The sequence below is a fragment of the Cygnus atratus genome, chromosome 11 (genome assembly GCF_013377495.2).
Source record: "Cygnus atratus isolate AKBS03 ecotype Queensland, Australia chromosome 11, CAtr_DNAZoo_HiC_assembly, whole genome shotgun sequence".
NCBI classification, from domain to species: domain Eukaryota; kingdom Metazoa; phylum Chordata; class Aves; order Anseriformes; family Anatidae; genus Cygnus; species Cygnus atratus.
In genome coordinates, this window is record NC_066372.1 from 19,088,377 (window position 1) to 19,105,856 (window position 17,480).

At 54.3% G+C, this 17,480-nt stretch overlaps 1 protein-coding gene across 1 annotated transcript in view; it reads right to left on the minus strand.

Moving 5' to 3' along the window:
* IGDCC3 (immunoglobulin superfamily DCC subclass member 3) overlaps positions 1-17,480 on the minus strand; it is an 87,765-nt gene that overhangs the window by 32,899 nt on the left and 37,386 nt on the right. The window contains exons 3-4 of the mRNA XM_035554607.2: positions 3,584-3,728; positions 879-1,009 (exon numbers count right to left, since the gene is read on the minus strand). Of these exons, the coding sequence (XP_035410500.1) occupies positions 879-1,009; positions 3,584-3,728 (276 nt within the window). The remainder of the gene's footprint in view (positions 1-878; positions 1,010-3,583; positions 3,729-17,480) is intronic.

Consider the following 17,480-nt stretch of genomic DNA (forward strand, 5'->3'; position numbering starts at 1 on the left):
TCCTCGGCTTCCCCCGTTTCACACGTGCTGCTTTTTTTCAGTCGGCAGAGGCCAGCCTGGCACTCGGTACAGGTGTGAGCCTCCGACACACAGGTGTACACTAGCAAGCTTTCAGTCACCAGCAACTACATGCCACCAAAGGCCAGAAGGATCACAGCTCGGGGGGAAGACCCTTTGCTGCATGTAAAAGGTCCGTGCATGCTGTCACCAACACATCTAACTTGCGCACGAACAAAGTGTGGGTGTGAAATGCTTTGGTTTGTTTGCACAGCACGCAAAAGACCAGCAGGTATGTGGTTTTGGACCTGTTTCTGGAGAGGGACCGAAAAGTACCGCCATTTCTTCAGCTGGAGCTTTCAGCAGTGAAAGCCTGTTTTCTGCCAATAACTTCAAATATGGATGGAGAACCGAGCCCAAATCCAGCCTGGGGTGCTCAGGGTTTCTCCTTCTCATCTTCCAAAGAAAGGCGAGCCCACTTTGGTTGCAGTGTAATGCTCACAGCCTACAGAACATAACTCCCCTATTAGATAAATAATTGATCACCCTGTGTGCTGCAATTACTTCCAGAGTGGGCAAGTCTCATAAGGAGATGATGTATCTTCCACATTTCCTAAAGAATTTATTTAATGCAAAGCTGCTGTAACTCATGTTCACACCCTCCTCCCTCTCCCCAGAAACTGGCACTAATTTAGAGGCAAAGAGACAGATTTCTCTGCAATCAAATGGCCCGATCTGGCAGGAACTAATAACAATACAGAACAAGGAACGTGCTATTGCTGGACAGAGGAACTTTTCTCGGTGTTATTAGCCCAAAGCTAAACTGTCCTGGTCCGGAACAGCAGCAGGAAGAGGGAAAGACAGTCAGGACTGGTACTGACCTGACACAGTGAGCCTGGCCTCCCGGCTGAACTTCACATTAGCAATATTGGTAGCGACGCAGTGAAAAATCCCACTGTCCTCTGCCCTCAGCCCCGTGATCTGGAGAACCCCCTTGGGAAGCAGCGTGTACCTGCGGGAAGAGAAAAGCAGAAATGAAGACTTGCAAGGCGGGACATGATGGGAAAGCAGGCTGATGAAAAAGCAGCTGAAAAGCAGCTACCACCCGCATGATGCAGACCCCAGCAGGCTGAGCACGTTTGCTTTTCAGTCGTTTGCTTTTTCGATATTTGAGCCTCTGCTCTTCTTTTGCAGAGGTTACGTTCCTTTTTTCATCTTCTGATGCATCCTTGGGAAAGGATGGCTTTCGATAGAAGGCTACAAAGTAGAAGCTTCTTATTTAACTCATGGAAAAGCTTTGGAAGTGCATTTTCGTGTGAAGGCAGCTGACACGTCAGTCTATGGACAAGCACAGGGGAAGTGTGTGCTCCAGGTCTGACACAGGACTCAAATCCGTGCAACATCAAAACCTCGAATGCACGGAAAAGTGTCTTTAAAATAAATATTGTGTGGGCATACATAAACATAAATATTTTGTATATACAAACCAGACGCACTTAGAGCACGCATGCACACACACAGACATCTATACGTGTACATACATTATGGGTTGCTTGGCAACTGCGTGTTTAAATTGCTCGGTGCTGTGTCATTACACCGTGATGAGTTAATAATCCATTTCCGTCTGGAAGATGAAGAATACCTTGCTCCGGATCAGCATATGGCTAAGTGCCTATAACCTGCTCCCTGCGCCGGGTGCCAAACGCGCGGCTCGGTGTCGGTGGCAGCGTGATAGCAATCAGTCTTACACGTCCCCAAGTTGATTGCAATCTCTCCGGGACTTTAAAATGCCCGTTGTTTTGGATGAATACCACAAGAAGCCTTCATTTTTGTTAACAATCTGCCCACAGCATTAGAAGATTCAATTCCAAAGCTATTATGCTGCCTCCAGAGCCTCCAAGTGCAAGGCTCGGCATACAAATTTATACACACTTCATACGCAGAAATGCACCGGGCGTGATTAATGCAGAAATCCAATTCAGTTGGAGAAGCAACCCTCATCACCCAGGCCCGCTGGTGTCAGAGATTAATCCACTGAGCTAACAATGAAATCCTTCCCCTGCAACTTTACTCCTACAAAAAGCCTGTTCAAAATCAGGACACTGAAAACTTGGAAAGCTGCTCCCAGACCGTGTCCTCCAGGGCTTGGGCGAGCTCCTGGCCCCAGAGGCGAAGCAGTGGGATGGGCACAGCTTGGGGTTATCTGGCTCTTCCTCCTTGGTCTTGGAGAAAAGAAGTCGTGGTCGCACTGATCTGTGCCAGATCTGTCCATCCCCACACCAGTGACCTTGGGCTCAAGCAGCAAGTGGCAATAATGCATGGGGGACTTCAGGAGGACTTCGCCCATCCTGCAACATCCATCAGGATGCACGCAAGGTGCCAGGCCCGATTCTGCACCCTTTACTCCTGCCGATACCACCTCGCACCAGCTGCCCTGCTCTGCCATGTCCCCGGTTTAGCACTCGTGTGACTGAGGAGCCTTCGGAGGAGATCGAGTTTGATGAAGCAACCTTGTGCTGGGCTAAAAAAAGCTCAGACGAAAAACACAACGAAAAACAAAACCTGACAGTTGCAGTTTTGCACCGCGAGGTTGGGCCTCTTGGGCCTTTCTACTGTAAGTTCACCGTAATGCTGAAAAGGTCAGGCATTGTTCCAAGCCTCACATTTTCTCCTGCCTCTGAAGAACCCCACCAAGTTCTGTTTCAAGAATAGGGGCTTTCAGGAAAATATTTACGGCTTCCTGGTCTCGCCTATTCCCAACGCATGGACGCCAATGGGCGATGGAGGTGTGCTGCGACCTGGTCTCCTGCCATTGCTTTTGTGCAGCCCCCAAGCTGCAGCTGGGACCGCCGGAGGCTGCTGGCGTGGAGCACGGGCTTCCTGCCACCTGTACCCTGCTCGGATGATCAAACCGTGGCCAGTGAGGTTTCCGACGCGGAGGGAGCAGGCTGTCAAACACAGGAAGCGAGGACGTGCCGCCCCAAGGCCTCGGCTGCGGAAGGGGGGCGGCTGGGGCTTCTCTGCAGGAGGGAAACAGCGGCCCCAAGGCGCTGCGGGACGCGCTCCGCGGAGCCTCCCTGCTGCCACCCGCTAAGGGAACCCACCCAGGAAGGAAGGTCTGGTGGTCGTGGTATAGTTCAGTTTTGGGAGCCACTTGCAAGACCATGTCATGGTTCTGGTGTGGATAGACGTGTTCAAAATGGAGTCACAGAGGGATGAAGGATGCCAGAGTTGCTCCAGGCTCTCCTAGGACTGCTGTGTGGGCTCTCCAGGCTGGAAAATCAAACTGGAAGAGGGCTGCCTCCTCTTGGGGAAGGTCAATGAAAGCCTCTGCCGCTTCCAAAATCATCTAATAGGGTTTATCTAGCTCTCCTGGGAAATGCCGTCTTTCTGCATGGCCCTTGGCCAGAAGGAGCCCTCACAACCCATAACATTAACCTAAAGAGTCTTCCATGGCAGAAATGCTGGCCAAGAGTCTCAGCCTGGGTCAGTCATGTCATAGAAGACCCGTGGGGGTAAAAGCAGGCCTGCTCTCCTGCCTCCACCTGGGGAAAGGACAGCAGCACATGGTTTGGTCATGTCCTACCTTTCGTTGTCCGTGTTGACCGGCATGCGGTTCTTGTGCCAGAGGATGACAGGCTCAGGCAGGCCGTGGATCTGGCACTGGAACCTCGCAACGCCCCCTTCCTCCACCACCGCGTTCTGCGGGTGGATGTGGAAGTCGGACATCGCTGGAAGACACAAAGAGAGACAAAAACGGTCACTTGTGAAAGGAGATCCATCGCCAGCAACTTCACGGGACCTAGGAACTTTCGCAGAGCTGGCAAATGGGGTTGTCAGGCACCCACCCTGGCAGAAGACCAGGCTGTTTGCACTTGATCCCCATCTCTGCTCGGCTCACTGCACGTCCTGCCTTCCAGCAAAATGGAAGTAATGGTCACATCTCCATGTCGCAGAGCACCAGGCTTCCACCAGCACCAAGAGTGGGCTTCAGAGCTCAGCAGCTCAGCCCACCACGGCTTTTGGGGCTGGGGCCACCCGCCAGTGAAGGACAAACCCCGGCGTGCCCATGCAGGGTGAACACAGAGCAGCCCGTTTCAGCACAGCCACAGCTGTAAGCATCGCGCAGAAAGGCTCTGGCACGCTGTTAGAGCTCCATAAATAATACAGTAATTATTACTATTAATTAATTGGAAGGCGCTGCCTGTTGACTCGGCAATAAACATATTCGAGGCTAATAAACATCCCAGTGGTTATTTAGCTCGTGATTCATTTATAGCGCCGCATCCACAGGAAGATCTCTCACATTATCATATAAAATAAACTCCAAGAGAGCCCCCTGCTCCGCCAGCCCAGCCCGATAATGCCTCTCCCCAGCGAGAAAGCCTCGTCCCCTTTTACACGCGTCAGGCGTAATGAATGTACCTCGGCTACGGAACAAGCTGCGTGTGTGTCAGGGCAGCTGAATCATTCAGCTGCAAACTCCAGTCGGGCTCGGGCAGATGGGAGGTGGCCATTAGCAATCATACATTAAATATGTGTTGCATTAACCCGCGCTGCTCCCGGACCCGTCGCTCTCAGCCCGCTCGCCGCGGGTTTGTTAAGCTGATGGCACAACGCGCGGCGAAGCCACGGCATGGCCGTGGGGTTGGGAAGGGTTTACAGGTCTAAGAACGTGCCCCCAGCCCCACGTCGGGATTCTTGGGTTGGCAGCCCCCTGTGCCATGCTCCAGCCAGGCTGCCACGGGTGCACGCAGCAGCACAAGGTGAAAAGACCAAGCACAAACCTATCCGACTTCCCCAGGATGAAAGGTAACGCAATGTTCCCTCCGGTAAGGGGCAGAGCAATGGCAATTTACCCCGTTTATACACATTCAGCCTGGAAATGGGACTGTTCGTGGCCCAGAGCACCCAGCCATGCGGGCTCGAGCCCAAAGGCAGCTGGGGTGTCTCCCCTGGCAGCCCCCAAACCAGGCAATCCCCTCGCCAAAGTGATGGGGGCTGCTGAAAGCAATGGGGTCACCGGGGGTCCCTGCGGCAAGGGGGGCTCGAGGGAGCTGCAGCATATGTCAAGGCTGCCCCTCGGAGGCCCAGGTCAGGGCGAGCATCCTGCACCCAAAGCTGATGGGCTCTCACCAAGAAACGAATCCAAGAATTAACGAGAATGGCACAAAGCTCGTTAATAAAGAAAGGCAAAGGAAAAAAAAGCTGGGATTCAGACGCCTGCAGGAAAATTCCTTTCAAACGTACAGATGCTCAGCGCTGAGGTTTTTTGGTGGCTGACAGGGTTGATAAGAAGAGGGAGGTGTGAATGAGCCCAGCCCCAGCACAGACGCTGCTCCGCCGGCTGCAGAATTCATTGGCATCCCTTTATTTCAATAATATCACCTCTCCTAGGTAAAACTGCAGCGATAACCTTTACTCTTAAAGACACTAGTATTAATATTTATCATGAATAAAACATGGGCAGTTATAAATAATTCAGTTATGAGGATGTTAAGTAAAATATTACTCTTCAACGACCCTATAATGTGGCTTTGAAGCACAGTTTTATGTTAAACGCCTAGGAAACACTGTGACCCTTGCCAAGACCAGCTGGTTTGCAGAAGATGCATTAAATATTCATGCGCCGAGCTACAAAACGCTATTTTTAACACGGCTTTACGAGTTTATTTACAGTTGCACAGACAAAGGCTTTCGTGGCACCTCCTGTAAAGCAGCACCAAAAGTTGAAGGCGAGCAATTACCTGGACGCTGCTCTCAGCCAGGACACAAATCATGGCGTGAGCATGGCCACTGTGCAGGGCATTGCTCGGAGGGTCTAAATCTCTGCTGTTCCCCATAAGATTTTCACACACGCCGCAACTGACTGCAAGAAACCCATCCGGGAGTGCTCGCTCCCGTTTGGCACTCGTCTTCCAGCGGAAAACGCCGCTGCTCCTGTTATCACCCGGGTGCTCTTGTTTCAGCCAACACCCAGAGCTGCACACCGGCCCGGTGGGGCTGGCCAGCAGCCAGGGAGCCGCATCTAATCTCTATGCTAATGGCCAGAATCATTTGAAAAATAAATACATGCAATCACAATAGCCCCTCGCCCCTGTGAGCTCCTAAGCGGGCAGGCAGCCTCTGATCCACCTGCCTGCGTTACCTATCGCTCTGGTCATCCAGCATCACAGCATCCACGTGCCAACGGAGGAACTGGTGCTGCCCCAGGTCCCTCTTTACCATCCTCACACGGGGTGTCTGTCACCCCGTTCCATTAAACTGCCCTCTTACAGCTCCAGGTGTCAGCCAGCCCTGAGATCAGACCTGAATCGTGCACTCACGTTGCTCCATACTGGTGGAGCTCCGAGCCTCGGTGTCTCAGTGCTTCTGCTGCCATCACAGCTGGGTTTTGGCTGTGGTACACCCAGACTGGCATAGAGCAGGGAGAGAAAAAACCAAACGCTACAAGAGAAGGCTTGCAGCAGATGGGGATGGTTATAAGAGCCCTCCCACATCGCTCGCATGGGTGCACCTTCTCCTGAAGATGTTGATGCAGAAGAGATGCCAGCTGGGCAGGTCTGCAGCGCGAGGCTGGCGAGCTGCTCTTCACCTCTTCTCCCATCTCGAACCATGGAGGACCTCGGTTAGGATGGGGCTGGGCGGTTGGTTCTCTTCCCCAGAGAGAAGCCCATGCTGGGGGTGTCCCACTGCCTCACCCTCACCAGCATGCAGTCCTCACGGCACGTCCTGCAGACACGGCACCATGCAGGTGAGCAGCGGCTCTCATCCATCCTCGTCCATATTCAGAGAAGATTCGTTCTGGCAAATAGCTTTGCTGGGTCTCCTCTAATCAAAGAGCAAACACTCTCCCCAGCCCAACGGATCCCGTGGAAAGGCCAATGGAATAAAAATGAAAACAGGTATTGAATGAAATTTCCTTTACTCCATGAAAAAACTAAATTGAAACCATTAGTGGCCAATCCTTTCTTGCTCGGCACAGCATTAGTGCTAAGCCAGAGATTGACCTAGATTTGATATAGAAAAAGAAAACATTAACTTGGTATGTCAAAGCAAATCCCAGGCGTGCTGGAATCATTAAAACGCAAACATTATTATCAAGTGCAGACACAAGGGTAGGAAGAAGACTTAAAAGGTTCGGTGCCAAGCACGGTGTTAGGAGAGTACTGGGGAAGCCCAGTGAGTTTTGCAGTCACTTTGCTTTCTGCTTTTAAATTACTCGTGGGGAAACAGATGCCCAGGCTGGCTGCAATATGGGAGGATGCCAGGGAGGTGCTGAGCATCCTCACCACCAGACAGCCCACAAGCAAAGACGCCTTCTCCACATTTTTGCCTCCAGCCTGTTAAATTCAGGCCTCTTCTAATGGAGCATGTGGTTAAAATGCCTCTGAGTTAACACAGTGCGGGGAACAAGAGAGTTTAACGGGGACACGGCCGCAGTACCTGGGCTCCCAGATGCTCCTGCCGAGGAGGGCAGGCTTCGTTAGCTCCGTTACAGCAGATGGAGACGAATCCTGGGAGGCACGTGGTTTGGCCAGGGAGAGAGAACAAGCCACAGGCAGAGCCTTCCCCTTCCAGGAGTGGCTCTATCCCGATGGTCTATCCTGGTACAGCTGCTGATTTTCATGCTAAACTCTCCAACTTGCGAATAAAAATTGAATTTCCCCGTGGGCTGGCAGAAGTCAGGGTTATTTTTAAAATTCAAGGAGCCACTCTTCCAGTTAAACCCAGACCTGAACTGTTCTCACAGCAGGCTCACAGCTCCAGCAGAACCAGCCCTTGGTTGGATCCACGAGATTTATTAAATACCCATCCTGCTTGGCACTGCAGCTCCTTCCCCAGTGCACTCCCGGCGAGACAGCAGCCCCAAAGCGAGCAGGGGGATCACGTCTCAATCCCCTCCCGTCTTCGGGCACCTACACCACTAAGCCAGCAACCTGCCGGGGAGTATTTTCAGGAAAGTTGGCAGGGGAAGGCTTAGCAGGCAGAGGTCACTTTATGTGCTCCTCTCCACACTCTGGAAATTGAGGATTTGCCTGGAAAAAAAAAAAAAACTGGCAGAAAAGACGGGGGGAATACGGACATCACAAACCCCATCCTGCTCTCTCTGTGCCCTGCTCTCAAACAGGAATGTTTCTCCAAGTTTTTAAGAAAGAACACTATATCTTCTCTTTCTAATTTTTTTTTTAAGATGCATTTTTATAACGATAATAAAAACGCCCGTGTCACAGCAGCCCGGTGGCCGCTCCAGCTGCAGAGCCTGCGAGCCGGCCCCGCGTGTCGAATGGTGCCATTGTGCGGGGCTGCTGCTGAACTGCCAGCAGCCCGATTTTGAATGCAAGTTGCTTTGTGCATAGTGAAGCGTGAACAACAGCGCCGCCCATTTATCTATTTAATTCGCCGGGAGTAGCAGGAGCGGGGGCCTTCGCTCACATCTAAAGGGAAGAAAAATCGCCTTTCTCTCTCGGCTTTGGAAAGGGAGGGAAATGTTAAAGAACAGCCTGCACAGCTCCCAGCACAGGGGAAAATCCCCTCTGCCCCTGCCCACTAATCACAGGGCTGAAAATCCCAGATCTCTATTGTCCTCACTGGGCCTCAGATCTCAGAGGAAAACAGGCTGCAAGGCTCGGGAGAGTTTGAAGCGAGGCAGAGACTTTGGAGGAACGCAGCTCATTCAGGAGCACCTACACCACGTGGAGGGAAGACAGAGGGGGGAAGCCCCATCTCGCCCTGTGCCCGGCAGATGAAGATGGAAAGAGGGTCAGACCTGCAGGCTTTTTGTTTGCAACATTTGCAAATAAATGCTTATTCCTCTTCTCCTGTCCCTTTCTCCCCCTGGAGCACGGATGGTCCAGGCTCTCTGCACGTCTGCATCTCGCATCCTCAGGTCTCTGCTGTTGTCACACTCACTCGTCCTCCATCAAAGCTGAGTGAAATCATTTAAACGAGGTTGATGCCGCATCAGTCGGACTCCTCTGGCTGAAGAACCAAGTTTCCACCTGGCCTGCTTTTCTCCCCCTGCCCTAAGCCCCCGGGACGGGGATGAAAGGGAGACAAGTGAGCTAATGCCTCACGGCACGGCACAGCAGCTGCCCACGGGGGGCAACGTGCAACAGATATTTTGCAGGAGGGGAAAAAAAAAACAAACTACTGCTTCATGACTCAAGTCCACCAGGAGGCAAATATCTGCGAGTGTGGCTCCTGAATTTTTTGCACAACGCACAAAATGACCTCGAGCCATCCCCAGCTCAGGCGCTGGCCTTTTTGCAGCAGCCCACAAGGGAGGAGTTGGCTGCTCTGCCCGAGCAAAGTACCAAGGCGGGGAGGATGACGATGGGGTGTCCCTGCAGGGGCTTCACTGTGGCACCTGGAAATCCTTCGGATGCCTGAGCTGCAGCTCCATGCTCCGTGAGGCTCCCTTGAACACGCAGCGCTCCCTGTCAGCATCCCATCGCGTTACCTGCGACACCGAGCAGCACGGCAGGCAGCCCATGGTGGCGATTTGTCTTCCAGCACCCTCTTGTTTTGCAGGGGAATCGCCTAATAAACAGCCCCTTTAGCGCTCTTAAATTGGTTTCAGGGAGAGAAGAAGTTTCTGGCAGGGAGGGTTGCAGCGCTGGGAGAGACCTTTATCAGGGAGCGCTATTGCAGTAATTTTTCAAGACGAAATTGCTCTCTGGCTCGTGACAGCATTTAGTGTGTCCTGAGGCGACCATTTGTGAAGCCAAACCCGTGGTCCTGCTGCCCTGCTGCTGGAGGGAAGGGGGAGTATTAAATGTCATAAACAACTCTTAATTTGCTCGGGCGGACTGCATATGGGGCTCGCGAACCTGCGGTTCAGGCGGAGGTTATCTGTCACCGGCACCGCAGGCAGGCACCAGGGGCAATGTTGGCCACGAACCACGGAGGACTGCTGGGTTTCTGCAGGGCGAATTTCTGAGCGGGGCAAACCCCAGCATCGCAGGAGGTTCCCTCACCGGGAGCTGGTCTCCCCTCCAGCACCACAACAAGGTGCCTCCGCTCCCTCCTGTTGCACTCACCCCGCTCCGAGCGTCGTCTCCTTCAGGACCTCGCCGCCTCCCAGGCTCTCCTCTGCAGCACGTTTGCAAAATACCTACAAGTTATCCTACTCAAGAGCCCCTGCAGACCCCTGAAATCCCGCGAAGACGAAGGGCAAGCCGTCCCACAAGCCCGCAGGAGGCTGGCTGGGCTCGGCGAGGCGAGGTGCAGCGCGCTGCCAGCAGGCAGCTCTCTCCTGCCAGGTTTCCATCCGGAGCGCCTCGTGTTTTTCCTACTCCGACACAGACAATTAAGACAAATTACATGGTTACCGTTTTGATTTGTCGCACGACAATGATGTTTCCCATCCCACTCCCAAATGTTGACGGGAAATGGTACGAGAGGAGGCTCCGGCGCAGCCGGTTTTGGCCGCGGACCGCTTTGTTCGCAGCCAACTGCTTCTGGTACCAAGCGGGGACGAGCAATCCTGCTTTGTCTCAGCCCGGAGAGGCAGCGAGCCCCCCGAGCACGGCACAGCGAGGGCAGAACAGCACAAGGCACCATCCTGCCCCGCTGCGGCACCTCACCTCGAACATCCCCGCTCAGACCTCGGAGCGCGCGGGGCGCCGCAGACCCCAGATTTTGGGGTTTGGGAACGCGCGCACGCTGCGCTTCAGCACCTCCGGAGGCAACGGTGGAATTTGGAGAGGCGAAGGGCAGGAAGCTTTTCATCATCGCTGCCCACGGAAATGCCATCGGCCCTGCTCGCAGACAGGGAGCCGTCCTGATTTACAGGCTAATGAATTTTAAATGAGATGCATTTTTTTTTAATTTTTTTGTTGTCAGCCCCCATTTTTCTGCTGGCAATCACTCCAATAATAGCTTTAAATTTTCAGCATCTGTTTTTACCAGCTCTCTTGTAATTAGTTTACTAATGTATTTCACCGCGCCTTTGTTATTTTCAGAGAATTACTTCATTCCCAGCTATCAGAGATAGTGCACTTCAGTCTATAAGGAGTTTGGCCTTTGTTCCCTCGTGGTTATTCACATGGGGGAAGATGGCTCAGTGAATGACAAGCCTTTCTATCACCACACAGTCTCCGTTTAATGTCTTTATACTGGCTCATTAATTACCGCAGAAAACTCCTTTCCGAATGGAACTGGTGATTTATAGGAGGCTTGGGCAAGGTGCCATTTTTATCGGGCCGGCAGCGAGCGGCCCCAGCGCCGTTCATTCGCTCTTCGTTCCCCCTCCTGCTGCCGCAGCGGCCGAGCACAGGGTCGGCCCCGCCGCAGGGGGAGTTTTGACCAGTGAAGACTGCAGGAGCAAGCAGCGGCTGGATGAGTGCCTGCAGGAGGTGCTGGGTGTCCCGGGAGCGCCCCCAAAATGATTTCCCTGCGTCTTTCTGTGCAATCTGGTGACCTGAGGCGTTGCGGTGGCACGTGGCAAAAAAGCCCTGCACAGCATGGAGACCCTCAGCCCTTCTGCACGGCACCGCTGCACCCGGGCACAGCACCTCCAGGACACCCAGCACCCCGGAGAGCAGCGCAGGGCCAGGGCACGGAGAGGAGCTGCATGGACACGGGGTAAAGCCTCCCTGCAGGCCAGGCCAAGTCTGAGAGCAGCAGAAAGAAGGATCCCTTCCTTCGCAAGGGAGTAACCTGAACAACAGCTCCTCTGTCCGAGGGAAATTCACGTTAAGTCCCTCAGAACACTATTTCTTTCAGCACATCCATGCGCGGTGCCGAGCGTGACAAAGTTCCCCTTCTTTCCTAAGGACTGGAATAGAGGTGGGAATGGCGCGCACGTCGACTGAAGAAGCAATTCAAGGGAGAAAGAGAGCCACGCAGGCTGGATTTCCATCGCTTGCTGCAGAGGAGCTGCGCACGCCGCCGCAGGGGAATATTCGGCATCCACCGCGTGGGGAGGAGACGAGAGGCCAAGGACCCAAGCGCAGCTGCAGAGGAAGTCAGGCACAGAGTAAAGGTTACAAAACACCGCTTTCGGCTCCTTTCTGCTCATTTTACCACCGCATTTCTCTCGTGCACGTGATTATCTGAAACATCCTGCTCCCATCCCCGGTGGTGAGCAGTGCCGTTGTGTTACGGTGCTGCCTGATCCGGACTGAAGGTGGTAAGATGGAAGATTTAGAAAGGATTCAACCGCCGTGATAACTGAGAAAATCCAGCTTCCCCCAAGGCTTGCTTTTCCTCCCGGCAGCGCCGAAGCCGACGGCTGTCATCTCATCCCCGTGGCTGAGTTACGTCTATCAATTCCTGCCCGCTCCTCGGCGAGAGCGGCAGCCTCCCAATCTCCTGGCAGCCGTCCAGGGGGACCCGAGCTGAATTACGGCCGTCCTGCAGAAAATAGGCCAAATCCACGAAAGCGGGACACATGACGGCGTCGGCGGAGCTCGTCCCTTTTTTCCTCTGTTTACTCGCCGCGAGGAGCCTCGCCGGCTGGAAATAGCTTATCTCGGGAAGCCCCCCTCTTCCGTCGGGCGGCTGCCGCTGCTGGCTGCTGGCCAGGCCATTACCACCTCAAAGGGAAAGTTCCTAGCTGAGGCACATCAGCCCCGCTGCACGGCGGGTGGGGTTTTGATGTTTTCCCTGATTTCTTTCTCGGGAGAAGGGCATTGGGTTTCTGCACAAGTGCCAGCGCCGGTCCCGTACCCGCGTGGGGCTGTCGGCACGAACGCGTATGGCCGGGCATGGGGTGTGCACGCACAGGCACGTGTGCCACAGCACTGGGGACAACGTGCAGGGGTCCCTCCAGACGTCCAGGATGACAACAAGCTGAGGGGTTATATTTCTCCTTGTGGAAGTGCCGGGTCCACTCAAAGCAGCCACTCACTCCATCCGAAGCACGAAGACAGACACGAGCGGGGACACGGGACAGCAATTAAAGACAAGAAGGGTGTGGAGGACGGTAACGCAGAGGAAGAAAGTGATGGCAGCTCTCAAGGAGGGGTTAGAAACTGCAAATCTCACTGTTTAGTCTTCCCCGCTGTCAGCAGACCATCACCAAACCCACGGATGCGTTTTGGGAAGCACAAACACCCAAAGAAGCATGAGCATGGCAAGTGGGGGTGGGCCACAAAACACCCCCCGGGCAGCAAAATTCCGTGCCACGAACAACAGACAGGAGGAGATCCTGAAGAGAAATCCAGCACCCAGCACCCAGCCTGGGGGAGAGCTCAGCACCCACAGCCCCTGCCAAAGGAAAGGCAACGGGGCAGCGGGAGGAAGGGCTGGACATGCAAGTAGCCCAGCAGTTCCCATCCGCACGCCAGACTGGACAACATTTAGCCACCTCAGCTCCCTGTCATCACGAGATTTCGTTTTAATTAAGGTCTGTTAAGGGTTTGGGATGTGCACGTGTGCGTGGAAGCCCGCCTGGGCTGGGGCGATGCTGAAGTCAAGGCCCGGCAGCATCGCAAAAACGATGTGGGTTTTAGGGAGCAGGCAGAGGTCAAACCGCCTGACCAGTGGGGCTGCAGGGGGGCGTTTTCACTGGCTTTGAGCTCTGAACTTGAGCTTTGCCCCGGTGTTTGCAGCACACTGGGGAAATCAGAGGCAAAACCCTCTAAGCCCGACCCTCCGGGAGCCCCCGCGGGGAAGCCGAGCCCTCCCTGCGCCGTGCCTGGGCAATCAGTCCTCTGCCTCCTCAAATTTGCATCTTCATCAGAAAAAACACTTGCACCCCAAAGCAGGCGCCTCTGCTGTTAGCAAGAGAGATGGAAACGCAGGAGCAGATGTGTAATTGCAGCACAGGCTGCTAGAGACCTGCAAAACTGCCGGGACACCCGAAATCACCAGGACGGTGACGAAGTCCATCTTAACAAAACCTTGCAGCGCAGAACGGCTTCCTGGGAGTGACTGTGACACCCGAATAACTCGGTTTTGAGACCAAATTGTCCAAGAAGGGATTTCGTGTGGGTGTGGGATGAAAGCTGGGAAGCAGCAAGATGCTCGTGGAGGAACCCGCGTGGAAAACCCCAGCAGCAGCCTCACAGCGACACGAAACAAACAAACAGAGAGCTGCAGGAATTAGCTGGGGCGGTGATGGCCCCGAACGAAAATGAAAGCAGAAGGGGGGAAAAAATTAAATAAATCCAGGCAGGCTCGCTTTTGTGTCACCGCACAATGGGGCACGTCAGCTCCGGAGCCTCCGCAAGCCATCACCCGCCATCTGGCACCGGGCAGGACCGCTAATGGGAGGCCCCGGCGCCCCAGCTGACTCGCAGAGCCACGGGGGAAATCAAGCTGACGAGATGCCCACATTAAGGCAGCTAAATTAAGGCAGATGCGCGAGAAATTTGGCTGGTGAGCCGCTCGGCCGGTGTGGGAAGGGCTGCGGCGCGCCGCGGAGCTGCGGCCGTGGATCCAGCGGGGCCGGGGAGGGCACAAGATGCCCCTGATGGTTTGCAAAATGAGGTGGGCATGAGGGGAGCTGCAGGCACGGCCCTTTTCAATGCTCCCAGCTCAATGGAGAGATGCACGAGCTGCCCGGAGGTGGATGGATGCAGAGCCTGCAGCAGCAGGGACAGCCTGGATGAACACCGCTTCTTTTATGCGTCATTCTCAAAATTAACTGATGTTCCTCCAATGCCTTACTGGAGCCGATCCGCTAGGAAATTACCACGGATGGGGGACACACCGAGCAGGGGATGAAGATGCTGATGTCAGGGGTCGGGGCCAGGCTCGCAGCCCGCAGTCACGCAGGGCAATAGCTCTCCCCAGGAGCCACCCCGCTGATTTCGGCAGGGTCAGCACCCCAGAGGAACACTTACCGAATATCTGATTTTCTTAAGTGTTGTGGTACTGAATGAGCGTGCTGGAGCCTGGATCACGAGGAAAAATCTGGCTCGGTGTAGCAAAGAGCTGGCAGAGTACCTCGTCGAGGACACAAGGTCCAGCCCCTTCCCTTGCCAGCTGCTGCACAAGGAGCGAGAAGAGAACAAGCCTCGGGGGATGAAGGCTGCGCAACCCTTCCCAGGCACAGAAATGTGAATTGGAGAGCTCATCTCCAGCCCGGGGGGCACGCACGATCCCGCCTCCTCCCCTGCTCTGAACACAGCAGCAGGCTTCAAGGCCACCACAGAGGGCAGAGCCTCCTCGCAGAGCCTCCTCTGTGCCTCTACGAGCTCCCCGGGTGCCATCCAGGGGAAATTTGGGTGCGTTGGTCGGTGCCCGATGCTGCTTCTGTGCTGTAAGATGCAGGTGAGAGCTCTCTGGAGGGAGTCAGCTCTGGCTGCAGCGTGCAAAATCGACACTTGGCCATTTCTCCCCTCCACGGCCAGCTTCGGAGGGCTTCAGGGGATCAGAGGCAGCGGGGTTTCTTCAGACGTGGGCGAAGAAGAGCCCAGAAGGATCAAAGCAGCCCCACGGCAGCGCTGCCACCCGCAGCTGGCCCCCACACGCTGCCTTTCACCCCGGCACGACGGAGGCAAACGATTCCCTCGCTGGCTTTTTGCACGCCTTTGTCACCGCTGTGACCGGCAGCCTGCTTCTCACCAGTGCCAGGAGACAACCGAGTGCTTGCCTTGGGCTAACTCGACCATCGGAGACCTCCAGGGAATCCTTGTGACAATCCTTGGGCCAAACAAGCAAATCGTTTGCGATTGAGGCATGTTTCAGCATCCCTAGGTCCAGCTGCTGTTGCACAGCCCAGGGAACCTCCAGGGTGGCAGCGATGCCTTGCAACAAGGTATTCGGGGATCCACCACTGTCTCCAACAGCTGAGCTCCTGATTCCAGCACCCAGGCTAGACCCAGACCCTTCCTAATGACTTCGGATCCATCAGGAGGGTGGATGGCGTCAGGAGCGATGCTGCAGCTCCTACACAGCTCACGCCGCCCCCAAATCGCGTCGCAGGCCCCTAACGTCCCACCAGCAGACGAGCAGAATTTTTGTTAGGGTGGGAGAAGGGAAGAAAAACTCTCCACGCAATTAATTCGCCTCCAAAGTGAAGCTGGTGTAAGTAACGTGTTGGTAAACGCCGAGCACTACTGGGATAACAGCTGAGCAGAGGCATCTATTAAACGAGCATCTTCAGATGAAAATACCACTCATCTAAAAGGCATCACCGTTCATTCATGCTCAATAAAACACAAAACGGTTACAGATACAATTGATGGAAAATGAGAGAGAGAGACAGTAGTAAAGGTAGAAGGGCCGAGCAGGAAACAGCACACGAAAGTAAAAAAGGAAAAAAAAAAAAAACCTACTGTGAAGAGGTTGATTTAGCACTCTGCTTTAGGAGAAAATTCAAAAGCTGGTTTTAATATCTGATAAAACTTCCCTGCTGGTTGCCACGCTGCCTGATGGAAGCGCGGAAGGGGCCTGATAGCCCTGGCACACCACACGATCAAACAGTTTAAGCAGCATCGCTTTGCTCAGACTTGCTGCTTTCAGGGACATTTTACGGCTCGCTGCTGTCCCTCGGTGCCTCACCACCAGCCCCCGAGCATGCCCGAGCTCTCAGCCACCCGCCAGGCAGGCAGCTTCCCCCGGGGCTGAGTTTCTCCAGTTTTTGACTGTCACGGCTGAATATTGGATGTCCCAGCACTTGGATGTACTGACGCAAGGATCTGCAAGGGCTGGGTCCAAGCTTGAAGGACAACAACGGGACAACAACCTTCCAGCTGGCGCTGCCTGCTCTGAGCTGCTCTGGCAGCACAGAAGAGCTGGAATTGGCCTCGCTGCCCAAGCTGGGTCCCTGGCTCCCCCCAACCCTCCTGGGTCACGGGGATGTGGCTGGTGGCTCTGCTCTCACCTCACTTCTGGCCCTTTTGGGATCTCCCTTCGTGGAGGGCTCCAGCCCAGGCTGGCTGCCGCTGGCTCGGCCGTAATGACAGACGTGGGGGCTCGCTTTCAACTCCACTTCTGTTTTATAGATGATTTCCCAATCTAATAAAGGAGCAAAGTGTTATCTGCCGTCTCTTCTCTTATTTCCCAAGGAACGCCAAGGCTGGCAATGTCTGTCTGTCTCACCAATAAAACTCTTACAGCCCCCTTCCCTGACAGCCCCCCAACAACAGCACTTCCAGGGGAAGGGTAAAGGCAGCCGAGGTGGGGTTTGGTGGCTGGTCTGAGTCCTATTTTGTGGTGCTTTTTAGCACTGGTCTCGGTACCAGGCTGGATTTGCTGGCAGCTGACCTGTTTCCAGCTTGATTTTAAAGCGTGGAGCCAAAAAACCCAAACCCTCTGCACAAAACCCTATAAACCCTACAAAACCCTACAAATCCTCCAAAACCCTCTGCACGACCGCAGGTCCCAGCACAGCCTGCAGCTGGCTGTAGACACCTTGAGACAGAAGACGACAGCAATTTCTCTAAAACCATGAGGTTCTCAGCACAACAAATAAACCCGCCAGGTACTGGTAATTTCCACACTGCACTTCCAGCTGGAAGGAGGAAGAATCAGCACAGAAAAGGCTGTCTGCAAGCAAAAATCTTTCTCACAGTCTTCCCTGTGAT